The sequence below is a fragment of the Acomys minous genome, assembly GCF_964271855.1.
Source record: "Acomys minous genome assembly, chromosome: 11".
In the NCBI taxonomy this organism is placed as follows: Eukaryota; Metazoa; Chordata; class Mammalia; order Rodentia; family Muridae; genus Acomys; species Acomys minous.
This window is the reverse complement of record NC_140492.1, coordinates 54,290,861-54,311,523: the sequence shown is the minus strand read 5'-3', so window position 1 is coordinate 54,311,523 and position 20,663 is coordinate 54,290,861. Positions and strand designations below refer to the sequence as shown.

Genomic DNA, 20,663 nt, shown 5'->3' with positions numbered 1-20,663 from the left:
ACATAGGTCCTTACCCCACATAGCTAAGTACCGGTCCTCTCTCCCGGTTCTCTTTCCAGTAAATTCCATCCCATTGCCAGGATAGTGTACAAGCCAGAGGGGAGTGCCAGGTACGGAGACCCAAACGCTCTGCCAATATCCAGGAGACCCAAATGTTCTGCAAAAAGAAAAAAAGAAAGAAAGAAAGAAAGAAACAAAGAAAAAGAACAAAAGAAAGAAAGAAAAAGAAAGAGGACAGAGCAAGGCAAGTCCTGTTTCAGGTCTAAGTTTACTGAACACCCCACTTCCTTCTACTTCCTAGTCTAATGAATGGCCGGGTCCCTAGGAAGAAGTCACAAAGCAGCTGCTTGAAGTAACCCATCCCACTGTTTCTGGCCTTGTCTCACTTGCTCATTTTTGCCCCAGCTTCTCCCGTGACTAGGCCACCATGGTGTCAGGCTGCGCTTATCCACTCTTACCTTACACCCTGCCGTCCCGCCTGACATCTTCCGTTTTCTTTCTCTCCTTCTGTATTCGTTCAGTGTGCCTCAGCTACGGCATATACGTTAATCACAAGCAAATGACAAGACTGAAAGCCATTTCAGATGCCTGTTGCCTCTCATTGGTGACACACGCCTACTGGCGTTTTTTGTGGCCCTCAGACAATCCCAGATTGGGAAGACTCCAGGATGAATGCTAATGGTCTGGTGGAGAGGAGTGGGGCCTTCAGGCTCTTTCTGCAGAAGAATTGACCCTTGGGTCACCTCCAGGAGAGGAGCTAGTACTGTCCCTTGCTGCCCAACCCACAACGATGCAACCCAAGCCTGTCTCTTTATTCTTTTAATTAAGGTTGATTGGGTGACATGGGTGATATATCAGGGCCTAGCAAAGGACACTAATGCTCAACCTTTGTTCCCTAGACGGTTGTAGCTCAGCTGGAAAGAAAAATATATGTAATATATATATATATATAAAATCATCAAAATGGATTCATACAAGAGAGAATTACAGGTCAGACAACAAAGGAGGAATTTGTACCAATCAAAAAGAAAGGCTCATTGAGGGCGAAGTGACATAGCCTGAGCTAAATCTTAAAGGACAGGAAGAATTTGTGCAAGCAGACATTAAACCAGACTTGCCAGATGGTGACAGTGATTCTGAAGCCAGTCTTGTAGGACAGAATCTCTGGCTGCTTGAAGGTTAAAGAAGCATCTAGCAAGTTCTCATAGCCCCGACATTTTCAAAGGGCAATGTGCTCTCCATTCAACCTGAAAAACCTCAGGAGCCCAGGATTTCAGTGTGCTTGGTGCCTTTAATCTGTCGGGCCACTTACTCTACCCACAGGCCCCTACTCCTACGCTCTTCAATCAAGGAGACCAAGAGAAAGACCATCCCTGGCAGTGAGGTCAAGGATGCCAAGGCCACGTTAAACAATGAGGTCAAGCGAGAGCTAGAAAAGAACCACGCGCTGTGGGCTTGTTAGAGAGTCAGGGCAGCCAACCTGTGACAGGTGATGGGGACCACTTTGCAGGACAATGGCTTCTCTTTGGAGTAAGCAACTGTGGTGGTTTGAATACAAATAGCCCCCATAGAGCTCCTATGGGAGTTTAGTCACCAGGGAGTGGGGTGCTATATGAGAGGATTAGAAGGATTAAGAGGTGTGGCCTTGTTGGAGGCAAGTGTGCCACTAGGGGCGGGCACTGAGATTTTCCCAAAGCCCACAGCAAGCCCTCTTGCAGTCTCTCTCTACCTGCTTGCAGACCAAAATGTAGCTCTCGGCTACTTGTCCAGCACCACGCATGCCCGCGTGCCACCACGCTCCCGCCATGACGGTTATGGACTAAACCTCTGAAACTGTAAGCCAGCCCCAGTTAAATGCTGTCCTTCATAAGAGTTCTCCCGGCCATGCTGTCTCTTCACAGTGACTGAGACAGGGAGCCATATGCAAACTGGGAGAATGGAATTAAGCTGCAGCTGGGGTAAGGGGTAGAGTACCCTATCCTCCGCCCAAGGTGGCTACTATGGTTCTTTGCCACAGCCAGTTCCTTCCCTGGCAAGTGTGTGTTGCCAGCAACCGTCCGGGCACTGCTTGAGTGGACTAACAGAGAGCAAGCTGCCTCTCTAAGTTTTATCCATCTCCCTCCCCCTCCCCTTCCTCCCTCCAAAGCAGGACAATGAACTCTGCATTCCACTCCGAATATGAAGAGTGAATGCTAATTGGTCCCTGCCTGGGGAAGCCTGGGGAGGTGAGGGTCAGCTTGCTTGGGATGGAGGGCTGAGAGCGAGCCAGGATGCCAGTCCAGATGTGGGGCTGTGGGTGCAGGGGATGCTTCTAAAACTGGCTGTCTGGGATGGCTCCGTCAGGTCAGCTGCCCTGGAGCCTTCCACTTAGAATGGAGAGAATTGGAGATTTAGGTGTGGGGGGAATAAAAGAAAGAAAGGAAGGAAGGAAGGAAGAAGAAAAGAAAAAAGAAAAAGAAATTCTCCATCAACCATTTTTCTTGAACTACATGTGGAAATGCTTAGAGCATGAATGCTGGGTGAGTTTGAGGCCTGGCAGCGCGAGACATACTTCAGTGACAGGTTCTTGGCAGGAAAGGAGACTGAATCTCCAGTGAATTTCCGTTAGCCCTTTTCTCTCTTTCTTTCCCCCTCCCTTTTTCTTCGTACAAGGCAAACATAAGTAGAATTAAAACTGAATTCATCGCATTCCACTGGGGTAGAAGGTTCCAGCAGGTTCCTCACCAGTGAAGTCATCTCACTTGGTATACCCCTTGGTGGTTCCCCTAGAGCAATGGTTCTCAACCTTCCTAAGGCTGCGATCCTTTAATACAGTTCCTCAATTTGTGGTGACCTCCCCTCCCCAACCAAAACATGATTTCATTGCTACTTCATTGCTGTAGTTTCCTACTGTTGTGAATCATAAATGTAAAGATCTGATATGCAGGATGCTCTCTTGTGACCCCTGTGAGAGGGTTGTTTGACCCCCCCCCCACACACACAAGGGGTCGCGACCCACAGGTTGAGAACTGCTGCTCTAGAGGGATCCAGGTTGAGAACTGCTGCTCTAGAGGGCCCCAGGAGGGAGTGGGAAAGCATTGCCTGTGAAGGTCCTTCGACTGTGAGAATCTACCCTGATGCCTCCAGCAACAGCCTTGAAATGCCATCCAGCTGGCAAGCACACAGACTGGGCATGGTGGGCATGCCTGTGATCCCAGTACCCTGGAGGCTGAGGCAGGAGGATTGCTGATGGTTCAACACAAACCCTGGGCTACATTACACAATATTGAAGGCAAATCGGGGGTACATAGTGAGACCCTGTCTCAAACCGTCTCTCTAGAGAAGCATCCTTGTAGTGTGGGCGTTTGGTGAGCTTACTTTGGGGAGACAAACATTTGATACCCAGGGTCACATGAAGTGGTAAATTCTTGAGCTGGTTAATGGAATCCAAACACTGTAAGGGACCTGAGCATCCTATACAACCCTTGCCCATTCTAAATTGATTAACTGCAGCTCAAAGATATTACTCGTCTTCCCCAAGTCACGCTGTATAGGAGGCAGGCACATATCTAGGGTCCCTCTCCTATTTCAGCTGTGCCTCTTGGTGAAGGATGCAAAGCTGAAACACTCACCATCCCCTTCCACCCCACCCCACCCCCCCCCCCCCCGGGCCCCTTCCCCAGCATCAAACAAATTATTTCTCGTGCAGTCCTATTCATCTTCCACTCTTTGGAGCTCTCAACTAGCCGGGCTTCCTCTCAATTCCCTGAATCTTCCTCCTCTGCTTTCCTGGCTGCTTAACCTTCAGAGCCCTCAGAACTGGGCAGGCTGCTGACGGCACAGAGAGGAGAGAGCCTGGAACCCGGCCTGTACTGTGCTTGCCAAACCCTGTACACCAGCCTGGCACTGCATCGGCCTGCAGAGGTGTCCTTTATGATGGTGGAGACCCCTGGTGGGCAGCTGGGTGCAGGCTCCGCACACCCTTGGGTTCTGTTTTCGATTTCCTGTCCCCTCCCCAGCTGTCCTCAGCTTTTCACCTCACCTTTTCCTCCTGAGCCCATAAGTTCTTCTTCCCCTGCCTCTCACTCCTACACAGATGACATCCAGAGAACCATCTTTATCCCTGTGTCCAGCTGTCAGTGGGATGTCCTACTGTCTGCTTAGACTATGTGTCCATCCTTGACTTGTCACTGCTACTTTGTGTCACCCTACCCTCCTGTCAAGGCTGTGCCTCTGACCAGAGACATCCCTCTATCTGCTGGTCCCCCGAGACCAAAGGCCTCCCCAGCTCCTCTTATACCCAGTATGTTGCCAGACCCCAGTATTCTTTGGGAAGGTTCTAGATGTCTTTTAACTGTACCCCTACCCTCCTCCCATGTGGTGTTCTCTGCACCCTCCCAATCTTTTGTTTCTCCATGTATCCACGGGGTTTATGGGTAAGCCCAACCATCCTGCAGGGAGTGGTACAGGCCCCATCTCCAAAGTGGATCCCCCATTGGCACCCTTGCAAGTGCCTACATGCCAGTCTCGCCACCCAGTTGCCTTAGAAGCCTTTCAAAGATGGAGCCCACATCCTCAGTTCCTTTTAGACTTACACTATGTCCCTTGTGCCAGGCTGGTCACAGACTCTTATCTTCATTAGTGTTGGTTTGTTTGTTTGCGTGCTTTGAGGTGGTGCCATTTTGTCTCCTAGGCAAGTATGGAACTCCTAGATTCAGGTGGTTTTACCCACTCAGAGTAGGGGATGCAGGTGTGCTCACCACCATAGCCAGCTGGGTCCTCATGGTGTAGCCTTGGCTGTCCTGGAACTCTGTGTAGAGCAGGGTGGCCTAGAACTCACCAAGATCTGCCTGCCTCTGCCTCCCAAGTGCTGGGAGGCATGTGCCACTATGCTCTGCCACTCTTACATTTTTAGTTAATATGGCATTCATAGATCTAATTTTAAATATATGTAAGGGATTTACTTTCTTTATTTAAAGAAGTTTGAGGAACCATGTATAAGCTGTACATTGGCTATTAAAGTGGACAAATCTTAGGCTGAAAGCTCAAGAGCAGAAAATGAATCTCTTGCGCAGACCTACTAGGCTAATTTGGAATAGATAAGTATTCTATGCTTGGGAGTTTCACCCAGGCATTTTAAGCTTTGACTGGTATGCAAAATAAAATTATGTATTTGAGACAAACAACTAGATTTTTAAAATTCACATACAATCAAGTGAATTAGCACATCTATTACTTCTAAGTAGTAGATAGTATTGTATGTGTGTGTGCCCTGAGAAAACTTAAGGTCCTTTCTCTTGGTAAATTAAAAACAGCCGTTTACATTACAGTTAACAAAACACCATAGTCTGCAAAAACTTCTCATCTTGTATAATTGAAACTTTGAATTCCCAAATGACCTTTAATGTGAAAACTGTCCCCTGCGACTGGGCCTGTGGGAAGCCAAAGTATGTAAGCCTCTTGCTTGAGATAAGCCATATGTGTATAGGCTATTCTGCAGGGCTCTGACAGACAGACGGACAAAAAGGCCCAAAGACATTGTTACAAAGATCTTGTTTAAGAAGGAAATAATGAGGCAAATGGAGAGTAGGATGGATCTGGACCGCTAGCTAAGCATCTGGTTCAGGGTTTTCCCTTGCCAGGTCCTCCCGGAGCCCTGGCCTCCATTTTGCATTCACAGTCACATGTTCCTATAGAGCCCCATCCCCACCTCCACCAGTCAAGCTTTAGGCCTCTCAGAATCCACCTGTGGCCCTGGTATGTGAAACTTGAGGCAAGGCATTGGCTGCGAACACACAACACAGGCAAAGGATGCTTAAGTGTGGGGTTGACACAAACTCGTTGTGTATTGCCAAGCAAATCAGACCTACTGCTGCAGAGTGTCTCTCCTCCTTCCTCTTTTTTTTTTTTTCCTTCTCCAGAACATTCCTTTTCAAAGCAGAGATTGCACAGGGTCACATGATCAGTGCTCCTGCTAGATTTCAGCAGCTGGAAGAGGTTTCATTTTCCCCTTCGCACTCTCCAGCTTTTCTATGGACTTGCACGCCAGGAAGGCATTGGGGAGCCTGACAGGTTCATGAAGTTTCCATGGCTAATTCTGGCAAGGCAAGGAGAGCCTTCCTCATGTCAACAAAGCCTCTCTACTACAGAGCAGTGGCCAGCGGAGCTGCGTATCCACCTTGGCATAAGCAGGACAGAGTGAGGGGAGGTGGGAAGGGGAAAAGAACAGAGAAGATGGCGCTGACCCAGTTCCAATTAGTGAAATGATGCTGCATTAAGCTGACATTTATGGCTTTGCTTATAAGCTTCCGTCCTTGCCAGGGCACAAGTTTTGCAGGAATTATTTTACTTCATGGGGCCTTTTAGAAACATTTCAATGTGCATTTCATGCTGTTCAGCATCACCTCTACTGGTTTTGCAAATAACTTCCTTTTTCGTTTGCTTGCAAAAAAAAAAAATTATTGCAGCTCTGTAAGACCTTGGGCTGAAGATGATCTATTTCTCAGTTTTGATTTGTAGAGAGACCAAGTGGTTGATTGGAAAGAGGCTGGGGTTGAGAGCTGGAGGCCAGGGCCAGGGCACAGTGCTGTCTTAGGGGCAATCATTATGCCGGCATCTCAAATCTGGAAAAGCCTAGAGTCAAGCTCCTTTTAAAGAACCTCCCCCTCCCCAAAAGATAGGAAAAGCAACCTATCAAAATTGCCAAGCAATGCTTAAGACCAATTGCTGCCCTTCTGGAGGACCAAACTTTGGTTCTCAGCACCCATGTTTGCTGGTTCGTGATCACTTGTACCCTCTTCTGGCATCCTTGGGTACCCACAGTACACACACACACAACACACACACACACACACACACACACACACACACACACACACACACACACACAAATAGAAAGGTTTTAAGTTTAAATTGATTGAAAACTTGCTGTTGAAAGCACACAGTCATTAACATGAGGGAGCTGAGAAAGAGTGTTCAATTGGTGGCAGGTGGACCTGCTGGGCATTCATTTGCCAAGAGGAGTTTATAGTGTGAAAATTAGTCATGACACTTTTTCAAAGTCCAGCTTACCGTGCACATCCGGAAAGCAACATGGAGACCAAGCTGGAACTTCCTGGCGCTTTTCCATTTGGAGGCTGCGATAGGTAGCTTTATGTCAGCTTGACGCAAGCTGAAGTTATCTGAGAGCTGGGAACCGCTTCCGTAAGATCAGGCTGCAGGCAAGCCTGTAGGGCATTTTCTTAATTAGTGGTTGAAGTGGGATTGGGATGAGAGGGCCCCGCCCATTGTGGGTGGAGCCATCCCTGGGCTGGTGGTCCTGGGTTCTGTAAGAAAGCAGGCTGAGCAAGCCATGAGGAGCAAGCCAGTAAGCAGCACCCCTCCATGGCCTCTGCATCAGCCCCTGCCTCCAGGTTCCTGCCCTGTTTTGAGTTCCTGTCCTGACCTTTGATGGTGAACAGTGATGTGGAAGTGTTAGTCAAATTAACCCTTTCCTCTCCAAGTCGCATTTGGTTGTGGCGTTTCATCACAGCAATAGTGACCCCCCCCCCCAACTAAGACAGAGGCAGATATTTTGTTTTGTTTTTATTGTTGTTGCTCGGTGTCTTAGTTAGGGTTTTATTGCTCTGAACAGACACCATGACCAAGGCAACTCTTATAAAGGAGAACATTTAATTCGGGCTGGCTTACAGTTTCAGAGGTTCAATCCATTGTCATCATAGTGGGGAGCATGGCAGCGTGTAAGCAGACATGGCGCTGGAAGAGATCAAGAGTTCTACATCTTGGCTCGCAGGCAGCAAGGAGAAGGCTGGATGTGTTTCACACTGGGTGTAGCCTAAGTATTTAAGATGTCAAAGCCCCACCCTCCTCAGTGACACACTTCCTCTAACAAGGCCACACCTCCTAATAGCACCTATGGCCAAGCATTCAGACACAGGAATCTATGGGGGCTGTTCCTATTCAAACCACCATACTTGGGGTTTTTTTGTTTTGTTTTGTAGTTTGGGGTCTGTTTGTTGTTGCTTTATGTGTTATCTTGTTATGTAGCCCACAAGGGCCTTAGCCTCCCAGATGCTGGGGTTATAGGCATGTGCCACTATGCCCAGACTCACTGTTGGTTTTTCACGCTTCAAGAACATACCCTCTACTTAGTCACACTTAGTGTGTCACACTCCTGAGGATATTCACACATGTGTCAGTTCACACTTTCATATGAATGGGCGTGCCCGAGGCCTTATATGGCAACTGTCCATAGACCTGCGTAGTTACCCATCCATAAAACCACAATGACTGATGACAGAGCAAACAGTTCTACTTCATTGGCAAAGAACTGTGTGTCATCCCTGGACCAGATCACTCTGCCAGCAGCACCCTTCCTCGGCCTTACTCAAGAAGGGGATGTGGAGACTCAGGAACCAGGTCAACGTGTGTCCCTTTCCTGACTTGCCTTGTCATTGGTGCTGCCATGGAGCAGGGACACCCCTGCGTCTGTCACATGCAACTGAAAATGCAGACACTCAATCAGAAATGGTGAGGACGGATGTCTGCAGAGCCTTGCTCCTTTGTAGATGCTGAGCACGTCAGCCTGTGGTGGCCTCAGGCCTCTGTGACCATCTCACAAGGTTACTGTCTTAGACATTTCTAGTTAAAACCAGCCACTCGGCAGAAACCCACCTAACAGTGAGGAACCTTCCAGGAGCCTTGGGAATCGCTCTGACACTTAGGCTCCCAAAGATACTGGAGTTTGAAAGATGGCTTTGAATGGCACAAAGAAATGTCCTTCCTTCATAGTTGACCTTGCTTTCTGCTATCAGAAATACCTGTGAGTGATGACAGGAGGAAAGGGCACTGAGTCCACAGGTTAGACAGCGTTCCCAGACTGGCAGAGCCTCCTGGCTGTGTCCCTGGGCGTCCACCTTGTTTTCCCTCATTCCTGCACGTCTCACTGGGATGACCAAGGCTGGACAGAACTGCAGCAGCCAGGAGAGCTCTTCCGCATTGCAGCTCTGCACTGTGTGAGACAAAGAGAGAGATTGCCACCTATTGACAGACATGCCGCCTGCAAAGAGAGCGCTTGTGTAACTAGCTGCTCTTCCCCCATCCCTGTGCTCTGTGGAAGGCCCTCCAGGGATTGCTGGGCCCTTTGCAGGTTCCATCCTCTCAGTTTCCCTCTCCGTGGTACCTTTCCACTGTGGGTGAGGACAGGGAAGAACGGGGACGTGTCAGTCCAGCGTGATGTTGACAGCCTCTCAGTGGGAAAACTGAAACTAAATTGCCCACTGTAGTGGCCGCCACTTCCTGTTGCATAGCAGACAGCGCATCCTATTTAATTCTCAAGACAGTTCTAATTATCAACATTTCAGATTTGCACCAGAGGAAACAGGTTTCGAGAGAAGACCTTGCTCATGGCCGTGAGTGTGGCAAATAAAAAAGAGGGCTGGATATGAGCGTTGCATACAGAGAGCTAAGCGCCTAAGGCACTCAGCACTTTCTCCTTACATTTTCTATTGTGTCATCCATACTCCCGTTATGTTCTCCCTAACCTCAAGTTGTATATGGATTTTAAAATAAATATAAGCAGAGAGGAATCATTTCTCTTTGGTTGGGGGAGGATCCAACTCTGTCACCTTTGGTTACTGGGCCTCTAAGGTCAGCTTCCTCACCCGTAAAATGGGGATGATATGACACTGGAATTAGGGACTTCAAGTGCCTAACAGCATCACCTGTAGTGGGTCACTTAGCAGGATGCAGGTGTTTATGAAGGGGGGATGCCAGGTGGTTATGAAGGGGGGATGCCAGGTGTTTATGAAGGGGGGATGCCAGGTGTTTATAAAGGAGGGAAGCCAGGTGTTTATAAAGGAGGGATAGCAGGTGTTTATGAAGGGGGGATGCCAGGTGTTTATGAAGGGGGGATGCCAGGTGTTTATAAAGGAGGGAAGCCAGGTGTTTATAAAGGAGGGATAGCAGGTGTTTATGAAGGGGGGATGCCAGGTGTTTATGAAGGGGGGATGCCAGGTGTTTATAAAGGAGGGAAGCCAGGTGTTTATAAAGGAGGGATAGCAGGTGTTTATGAAGGGGGGATGCCAGGTGTTTATGAATGGGTGCTTCGTTTCCTGTGAGCCAAATAGAGGTTCCTCCTGTCTTTAGTTTTGGGACCCTCTGCAAATTATTTGACCTTTTGGAGCCTCAATTTCTTTATTTGTAAGATGGAGCTAATCATCATCATCAACAACAACTTGTTCTTGTTGGGTTAGCCATGCAGTAAGGTAAAAAGCATGTTTTTTTTAAAAAAAAAAACATTTTGCAAATTCTAATTGCACTTTTCACATCCTAGTTGTCCAGGTGTAAGAAAAAGGTATCCTTCTCCAAACATATTTTTGAGAACTACTTCTGCAAATGACTTGTGTTGAATTCAGCCTCCACAGAACAGTTTTTATTTGTAATATTTTACAAAAAGGAGAGGGGGACGATAGCTCATAGGGTATAAGGCGCTTATGGCCAAGCCTGATGACCTGAGTTTGATCCCTAGAACTCACCGGAAGGAAAGAGAGACCCCACCCCCACAAGTTGTCCTTTAACCTTTACACTCGTGCCCTGACAGGTGCGCCCCTCCCACACACCAGTAAGTAAACCATAAGCGAACGTCGGAGACAAAATGAGGCTCTGAACTGCAGGTTCCTCTGTGAGCAGCTCCGTAGGGTTCTCGCTCTCTCTGTCTCTCTGTCTCTCTGTCTCTCTGTCTCTGTCTGTCTGTCTGTCTGTCTGTCTGTCTCTCTCTCTCTCTCTCTTTCTCTCTCTCTCTCCCTCCTTCCTTCCCTCCCTCTTCCTGCTTCACAGAAGATGAACAAATACATGGCTTGGAGAATCAGAGGCGCTACTTAAGCACACACAGAGAACTAGTTTTCACTTGAGTAGACACAGCCTAAGCTTGCCGCTGTGTGCATTTGTGCATCGCTAGCTCATGCGACTGGGCTCAACGGTTCACGTCCAGATCGGGGAAGTTGACGAGGTCACTGGAGTTATCTTTTCCAATGAGCAATCGCTTTCTCTCATCCCTTCTAAGCTTTGTATTATTCCCAGAGCATAGCTCCCACAAAAGGGAGGGCCTGTCTGTCTAGAGAATTTGTGTGATTTTATTCCCATCTCTGTTTAGGAAACATATCTAAATCTAATCCTCCAACCTTCTGGGAATTACTTCCACTTTTCTTCACTGTCTGCCAGCTTTAAAAAAGTCTCCTTAGCAACATTTTAAAAAAAAAATGGTTTAGCAACAGCATGTCAGCCAATAAGATGTGAGCATGCAAATGAGTTCTAGACCAATGAAATCGTTGTGTGGCAGACAAGCTGGTTTATGGGAGAAAAGAATAACCTGGAGTTTGCAGAGCAGCCTCCAGGTGGCAGCAGAGCAGCTATTTTTGACCAATTTTACCTCCTTCAAGCCTCTCCTTTGTTTTTGCTTGTGTGTGTGTGTCTGTATGTCTGTGTGTGTTTGTGTGTGTGTGTCTGTGTGTGTGTGTGTGTCTGTGTGTGTGTGTGTGTGTCTGTGTGTGTCTGTATGTCTGTGTCTGTGTGTGTGTCCTGTTCTTGTTTCCCCATTTTAAAATATTTACTGTTACAGTAAGCCTTGTGGGTATAAGTTCTTTAGATGACACAGTAAGTGTAGGCTGGGAACATGGACTTTGCCTTTACCCCAGTCGTTCCTAGGCTTCTTACGACTTTGTAGTTTTGAAGCCAGCTCCAGCCCAGTAGTCTTAGCCCTGGAAGTCTTTGGCAATTCATCCTGCCCAGACTAGTGGAGCAGAGGGCCCCGAGTGGTGAACGAGGTGGGGCTGCCTCCATCACCAGGGAATGGGAGTAAAGGAATGCGCCATCAACAAACTGGTACTTATCAAAGCCCACATTTCCATGTGCCATATGGACCTGCAGTTCTGTAACGTCTCTGTCTGAACAGAAATTCTAACCAGCAAGAAGCTTGAGGGCCTTTCTTTGGGGGTGGTTTGGCCCTCTACATCTTGTAGCCTGGGCAAACACAGACCATGGCTGAATATCAACCAATAGCATATCCACATTTTACCCATCATCTCCTGCCCTTTGAGACAGTATTGCTGTGAGCACCCCTTGGTGGTAAGATGTCTGGCTGTGTCTCCAGTGTTTCTGTTTCTGCCTAGCTTAGCTTTCTCATCCTTAAAGAATCACTTAAGGTTTGGAATCTTGAGAAGGTCTCATCTGATTCTCGCGTGCACACCTGCCCCCTGGAGTGCCCGCTGCTGCGCATGCTTATATGTATTCTAATGGCTTCCTCACTATAGTAACAGACTTCATGAGGTGAAAGACTGCCTGCCCTGGGTGGATCTCCGGCCTGTAGCACGGTGCTTGCTTTATCATAAATGCTCAATACAGTTTTTTTTAAATGAGAAAGAATGCAAAAAATAAATAAAAATAAAATAAAAAATAAAAAAATTAAAAATAAATAAAAATTAAAAAAAAAAAAAAAGAATGCAAGAAAGTCACTCCTGCTTTGCTTTCAGGGGAGCAATCTTCAGGCCCTGAGCCTGAGCAGGAAGAGTGCCTGAGAGTTTGGTTCCAAAGGTTGGAGGGCAACCTTTAGCAGATCAAAGTCCCCAGCCTGAAAGGTCATTGCCACCAGCGTTTCATCCCGTGGCAGGCTCATCTCAGTAACGTGGTTCCTTTTATGATTTGTGTTTTAGGAAGAAGCAAGGAGCAAATCCAAGATCTGCGCCAATGTGTTTTGTGGAGCTGGCCGGGAGTGTGCAGTCACGGAGAAGGGGGAGCCCACGTGTCTCTGCATTGAGGTAGGGCCTGATGTCAAGCACAGAAGGCAGTGACTGTCAAGTGGAGCTGGAGAGCCAGCTCAGGCGGAAATGTGCTTGTTGCATTCAGAACCTCGGGGCCCACACAGACACCTGCTGTGGCAAGAGGAGTCTGTGACCTCAGCACTGGGGGAAAGGGGACCAAATCTGTGGCGTTCATTGACGAGCCATTCTAGGCAAACATAGTGAGAGCTCTATCTCAGAAAATTATACAGAAAGCAACCAAGGACAACACCCAGTATGGATCTCTCTGGCCTCTATATACATATGCACACACATGTACACACACACACACTCACACACACACACACATACACATACACACACACTCACACGCTAGAAAATGGAGCCAGTCTAGTCCATCAGCAAATAAGTGTGTATGTGTGTGTGTGTGTGTGTTAGCAAGAAAATGGAACCACTCTAGTCCATCAGCAGATGAACGGATGGTAAAACTATGATACATAATGAATATACACACACAATGAAACAATATTCGGCTATAAAGAAAAATGAACTTTGCAGGAAGACAGATGGATCTAGAAGGTATATAATATTAAGCGAGGCGGTTCAAACTCAGAACGAAAAAACAAAATGCACGTCCTCTCTCATTTGTGGACCCTAGACCATACATATCACGTAAAGAGGTGGCAGGGAGGGAAGGGTCTAGAAGGTAAGATGAGACTGAGAAGATGGTAAGTGTTACAGACGGTAACGGATGAGGAAGGAAGGATGGAATGCAGCAAAAGGACGAGTGAGTCACGATAGGACAGACGTCGACATTTTTGTCTAGTTTCAAATCTGCCATAGTTTTTGTGTTCTGAGTTTTGGGCTTCTTCGTCTTTCATGCTGGTTATCTGAGATCAACTTTCTGGGTCTGAAGTAGCAAGAACTGTTCAGCTTTCCATGTAAACCCAACACGTGTCGGTCCTTTGAGGTGGTTGTGGAAGTTGAACTGTCCTTTTAATTCCACTGATCGCTGGTCTACCAGGAAGTAGCCATGATTAGTCACAAGTCTATTTGTCATGTTGACCCACTTTGGAAAAGTGACTTTTTAAAAAAAAAAATGTTCTGAGGAGAGACTCTGTAAGAGTAAATTGTTCCTTTTTGCCTTCGGCTTAAACTCTATGAAGTTGTTCCATTGTAGTGTTATTTAATACGTAAGCTGTATCTCAATATATGAAATTAAATGTGGTATTACATTTTTACATTTTCTTTAAAATTAAAACATTGCAATTGTTTACATGTCAGATAGTGTAGATGTTTTGACATTTATACTAACAATTCTCAGTTCTCATTAGTCTGAGGATACTGCCATTAACAACTTTTCTAAACACCAGTTTCCCCATATTTTATACAGAATGCTATTTCCACACTTAGGTCTATGCAATTTCACTTTTTAGCCTCTGCTGTGCTGTGGCAGCCTTCCAGACCAACACAGAATTTAACTCATTTCTTTTTAAACAGCCACATAATATTTAGTGATGTGAATTTATTCATTCATTTCCATTGAGATGGATGTCTAAGTGGTTTACCACAACAATAGCATCCTTTTGTAAATATCCTTTATTTCTTAGAATTGATGGCCACTGGGGGCCTGCTGGGTCAAAGGATAGGCAAATGCTTAAATTATCAGACAGAATCTGGGCTTTGAAGTTTTGTTTTCAAATGGCATTTGAAAGGCAAAATGAGCCTTTGAGAAATAGGCAAGACTTTAATAAATTTTCATTCTTATTGTGAATGTAAATGCACTGGCCATTACGAGCCGGGCGTGGTGGCGCACGCCTATAATCCCAGCACTCAGGAGGCAGAGGCAGGTGGATCACTGTGAGTTCGAGGCCAGCCTGGTCTACAAAGTGAGTCCAGGACAGCCAAGGCTACACAGAGAAACCCTGTCTCCAAATCTAAAAAAAAAAAAAAAAAAAGATGGAAATACACTGGCCATGGGCTTTTCTTTTCGCCTCCTTCTATCAAGATGCCTGTATCCTGGAAATCAGCTTTTTTGTACATAATACCCTCTTAGTCTCTGGACCCTGATTCATGGCCGCTGAAGGGAAAACGTACCAAGTTGAAACTTCAAACCTGATCCCTTCACCAGGAGGTCTGCACAGGGAAGATATGTCTGCCCTGTGGTAGCAAAACTTAGACTAAGAAATGTGGCTCTTTTGTGACTTCTAGTCTCAGCTTGTCCACAGGTAATTGCGTGACTTTTGAGCAGACAAATTCCTAGGAGTTGCTATAAATCTGAGCCCGTGTTGGTTTTGCTCAGCACCGGAAACATAGTGAGCACGCCACAGTCACTGTTGGCCAAATGATTAAGTGAGTGAGATTCACCGTCCTCGCCCTGGGCATCTTCATGTGTGCAGTGGAGGGTTGGACTTGCCTGCTGCCTCAGGACTCGGGTTCTTTTTACATCCGTTCTTTTGTCTCCATACCTCTAGTAACCCTAGTCTGCCTACAAGCCAAATGCACTTTATTCCATATTTCTGTCCATGATGATTTCCTGTAGTCTTTCACCCTCACAGTCAGCCTTACAACAGCAGTTGTGAAATTAGGACAAAAGCTGAACGGCTCTCAAATACAAGAAGAAATCCTTGTAATTAGGCCCTGAAAGAATTTTTTAAAATTTTATTTATTTATTATGTATACAATGTTCTGCCTGCATGCGTGACTGTCCACGAGATCTCATTATAGATGGTTGTGAGCCACCATGTGGTTGCTGGGAATTGAACTCAGGATATTTGGAAGGGCAGACAGTGCTCTTAACCACTGAGCCATCTCTCCAGCCCCCAAAATTTTTGTGAGTGTGAGTGTGTGTGTGTGCCTGCGTGCGTGCGCGCGTGCGTGTGTGTGTGTGTGTGTGTGTGTTGAAGTTTCCACGCCCCCAGTCCTCAGCTCTGGCTCTTTTGTGTCATAGAATGCAGGATTGGTCACTGGGCGCTCTTCTAAAACACAGAATAATTACGTCTCACAATTTTGGAGGCTGTGATGAGCAAAATCAAAACAACTTCATTTAATGTCTGACGAGGGCCTTGTCTCCACTTGCAAACAAACCCATGAACACTGTGTTCTCACATGGAAACAACAGAGAGGACAAAGGGACAAATGCTGTGTGAGATCCCTTTTGTTCGAGCCTTAATTCCGTGCACAAGGAAGGAGCCCTGATAACTTCATCTACTCCTGAAAGGATAGCCTCTTCATGCTATTGCAGTGAGGATACATGTAATGCAAATATTTCAGCCACAGCAGGGTGTTTGTATACTCAGACGATGGTGCTGGGCAGGATAGACAGAAGGGCATGAGAACTCGGGGTACTAGGGTGTCTCTGGTATTGAATGGAGTAGAGTCACTAGTGATGACCAGAACTGGGGTTCCCTGGCCCTGGTAGCACTCAGGCTCCATCTCTGTTGGTGGAGAGCCACCTGACAAGGTGGCTTACGGGAGTGCACGGTCTAGCCTCCGTGGCTACGCAAACACCCTCCTGCCCATCTGTTTCAGCAATGCAAACCTCACAAGAGGCCTGTGTGTGGCAGTAACGGCAAGACCTACCTCAACCACTGTGAACTTCATAGAGACGCCTGCCTCACCGGATCCAAGATCCAGGTTGAGTACGACGGGCACTGCAAAGGTAAGGCGTGCCGTTATCCCTGGATGGCGGGTCTCGCGATGGGAAGACAGAGACAGACACCAGAGCAGTGTGGCCTGGCTGATCACACAACCATTTCAACAAATCTACAGCTGCCCAGAGCTGTGGAGACCACCCTGCTGCTTGAAGGTGCTCCCGTCTAACACTCATAAATCTGCTAGGTTTAAGCTGGCTGACTGGGGTCTTTGCCTGGTGTTTCCTGCCTCAGATCTGGGCCCACTTTCAACATCATCTGCAGCCAGAGAGTAGATAAGGTGACGGCAACAATAATCCATGATGGCAAAGAATAAAAATAAAAATAAATAAAATAAAAGTCCCTAAAGGACTCCCATACCTTTTAGGAAAAGTAGGTCAATTTTCCCTTTTCCTGTTTTAAAATGTGGGGCATTTCTCAGCCTACCAATGCGCGCTTCCTTTATTTTGTACTCTCGTCACTATGATCAGGGTTGCAAAGATGGATCCCAAGCATGATTGCTAATTAGTCACCAGACTTTTCCAAGTCTAGCACCTGCCCAGACATTCCCTCCTCGACTCTCCGTGTGAAAACACAGAGCTTTATGCCAGACACCAGCCCTCTCTCCATCCCCTGTGCAGAATCTCCATAGGAAAATTTCAAAATCCCAGGGACTGCTCAACCCAGGAGGAAGAAATACAAATTCAGAAGGATAGCGATCCATTGTCTGCAGGCAGGAAGGCGCTCATCCTTAGACCCTGCAAGGAAAGGACATAAGAGCTTAAGGTGTGGCGGGGGCGGGGGGGGGACGGGGCTGGAGATGGCTCAGTGGTTTAGAGCACTGGCTGTTCTTCCCCAGACCTGGGTTCAGTTCCCAGCATCCACACAGCAGACAGCAAATGTAACTCTAGTCCCAAGGGATCCCACACCCTCATCTGGCCTGCAGGTATCAGGCATGCACAATGGTGCACAGACATGCATGCAGGCAAAACACCCACACATATAAAATAAAAATAAACAAATCTTAAAGGAAAAAAAGAGAGAATAATTTAAGGTAAAACAATGAGAAAGTTGCAAGACTTCACAGTTTTGTTTTTGTTTGGGGGAGTTTTGGGAGTTTTTTTTTGCTTTGTTTTGTTTTTCCAGACATGGTCTCCTCTCTCTCTATGTAGAGGCTTTGCTGTCCTGTAGACCAGGCTGACCTCGAACTCACAGAAGTCCATCTGCCTCTGCCTCTCTGAGTGCTGGGATTTAAGGCGTGCACCACCGCTCCCGGCTGAGTTCACAGTTTTAATCCAAGAAACAGACATTTTCTTTTATCCTTCCCTTTGCATTACACATCTTCTCCTTTTGCTTGCAGAAAAGAAGTCTGTGAGTCCATCTGCCAGCCCAGGTAAGTGCCTGGCCTTTCTGCAGTGCGCATGCGTGCATCCTGGGGAGGAGTCTTTTCATAGAGGAAGCATCTGTCTTCCACAGCCCCTGTTAAGCTGCCTCGATCATCTGTGGAATCAGGCCTTTTTTTGAGACAGGCTTTCCCTGTGTAGCCTCGGGTGTCCTAGATTCACTTTGTAGACTAGGCTGGTCTCGAACTCACAGTGATCTGCCTGCCTCAGCCTCCCGAGTGTTGGGATTAAAGGCGAGTGCCACCACGCCCGGCGGGATTAGGACTTTTTTATCCAGACCTGGTCTGAGAACAACACAGCTCAGTAAAATCGCAAAACAGCATTTTAAAAATATCCATTTGTTTCGGTGTCGGCCGGTCAAAGCAGCTGTTCGGGTCTGGGTGTTGGCTGGTCTGCATTTTTGTTGAGTAGTGACTATAGTGTAGGGACAGCAAGCAAACCCTTTCTTCAGGGTCTTATTAGACATGTTCATGTGGTGGACCCAGTGAAACCAGTAGACATGGCTGTTATTGAAAGAAGATAGCTGGAAATCCCAGTCCGATGACGACGACTGCTATAGCTTTATATTAAAGTGTATTAAAATCTCAAGGTGGTTTATAGTCCTCGACCTTAAGGTCTCGCCCGCTGTAATTACCCTGGTTAAGGCATAAAGGATCCGAGAACTAAGACACTTCTCCTAAGTCACAGGGGAGGGGCAGAGTGGGAAATGCCCGGATGTTCCCTCCCTGGCCACACGCCCTCTTCACCTCCTAGCATATGCTGACTTCTAGGAATTTCCTTTGGCCAGAGCGGTCTCCGCTTCCCTACCCACTTGACTCACATCTGCTGCTCCGGCATGGCTCTAACAGCTGCCCAGAGCAGGGCTGAGGGAGAGCCCCTCCTGGGCCTCCTTCTCCGTTGTTTATAATAAAGGATAATGGGAGACCGCCTTGAAGGGCCCAGTTGTCAAGAAAAGGAGAATATCAGCGATCAGGGCAGGAATAACTGTAATGTTTTCATCTATTGATGTGCTAATGCTTTCAGCTCATCTCAGAACCAAGAGAGTTACTTTAGTACATGATTTTTTTCCTCCCTTGCTCCCCAATGTTCATGAAAAGTCCTTTATTTTCCTTACTTATTTTTTTTCTTAAATAACAGCACCTGTTTCACCATTGTTTCAAGTTTCCAGTCCAATGATTCTCAACCTTCCTAATGCTGTGACCCTTTAATACAGTTCCTCAATTTTGGGGACCTCCTCCCCACCAACAATAAGATTATTTTGTTGCTACTTCATAACTATAATTTTGCTACTGTTATGCATTGTAATGTAAATATCTGTTATGCAGAATATCTGATTTGTGACCCCAAAAGGGGGTAGTCACCCACAGGTTGAGCACTGCTATTCTGGTTTTTATGGGTGTTTTACATGTGTGTATGCGTGTGTCTCCTGGAGTAGACACCTTTCTGTACAGATCTGGGTCTAATAGCCTTGCCTCCTGGGTGCTGTAAAGACCCATGGAACTGAGTGGCACCAGGCTCTGAGCAGTGGGTACCAGTGAGCTCAGGGTTCTCCTCCTCACGCCCACTTCACACCCGTCTCCCCTCCCTGCAGTTGTCTGCTATCAAGCTAACCGTGATGAGCTCCGGCGCCGCATCATCCAGTGGCTGGAAGCTGAGACCATTCCAGATGGCTGGTTCTCTAAAGGCAGCAACTACAGTGAGATCCTGGACAAGTACTTTAAGGTAATCAGAGCTGAGGTCAGCAGTGCTCGGTCCTAGAGAAAGGGGACTCCTTCTTCTCCTTGTGTGACTGCCAGAGTTCCTTAGAGTCCCCGAGTGTGACCTCACCACCAGGTATATATTACATAGCTGTGAAAGCTGCCCTGTGACCTGCTTGACCAGTGTGGGGGAGTGAGGTAGCAGTTGACCTTTGAGGTGCAACATGCATGTGCTGCTCCCTGTGAGCACTTAAAGCTACCAAAGTCTCAAGGAGCTATCCCGGGAAATGTGGCCAGGCTCTTTCCTGCCCTGCAACATTCAGAAGCTGCTACAGAGCACATTTCTGGTATACCAGACCCACTTCAGCATCTTTCTTGCCCAGATTGCCATTTCTCCAAGCCACTAACTTGGCCGTTCACAGCTTCTTCATCTGCGAAGAAACAAGGAGCACGCGGGACTGGAGATTGTTCCAGAACCCAAGTAGAGCCGCTGTCTACCATATTAAGTAGAAGAGACAGAGTTCTGTTGGAGGCTCTGAAAACTTTTGAAGGGGAAGTGGGGAAATTGTGTTTGGCAGTGGTTGCAGGCACCACACACGGAGAACATTCTGGAACCTTGAGAGGCATTGGAAGAAGCCATTAAGGGCACTCTATTAGCTAATTGACAAGAACATAGACACACACACACCTACAATATTGAAGGCACACGGACCACACACACAGATACACTCAGCCACACCTTCAGGTACCACATTCCCACATTTCCAAGCCCCTACACTTTCAACACACACAGTGAGGCCGATGCCTCAGTGCGCACTCCAGCACATGCTCGCAAAGCCTGCTGTCCCAACAACTAGCCAGCCAGGACTCAGAGGAGCTCCACCCATCCACGGGACTTCCTGGAAGCTCTCGGACCACCAAAATATGTTTCACACCAACCTAGTCTGTGGTCTTTGGCTGGTGTTATGGACATTCGCAAATGAAGAGATGCTGGTTTGCATTGACATAGATGTTTGATCATCTAAGGCAGTGGTCCTCAGCTTCCCTAAGGCTGTGACCCTTTAATATGCTTCCTCATGTTGTAGTGACCCCCCCCCCAACGAAAAAATTATCTCTGTTGCTACTTTATAACTGCAATATTGCTACTGTTATGAATTG

General features: G+C 47.1%; 1 protein-coding gene across 1 annotated transcript in view; it reads left to right on the top strand.

The window, feature by feature from the left end:
• FSTL1 (follistatin like 1) overlaps positions 1 to 20,663 on the top strand; it is a 56,090-nt gene that overhangs the window by 23,640 nt on the left and 11,787 nt on the right. Inside the window, exons 3-6 of the mRNA XM_084802631.1 lie at positions 12,687 to 12,791; positions 16,305 to 16,434; positions 17,766 to 17,798; positions 19,400 to 19,530. Of these exons, the coding sequence (XP_084658757.1) occupies positions 12,687 to 12,791; positions 16,305 to 16,434; positions 17,766 to 17,798; positions 19,400 to 19,530 (399 nt within the window). The remainder of the gene's footprint in view (positions 1 to 12,686; positions 12,792 to 16,304; positions 16,435 to 17,765; positions 17,799 to 19,399; positions 19,531 to 20,663) is intronic.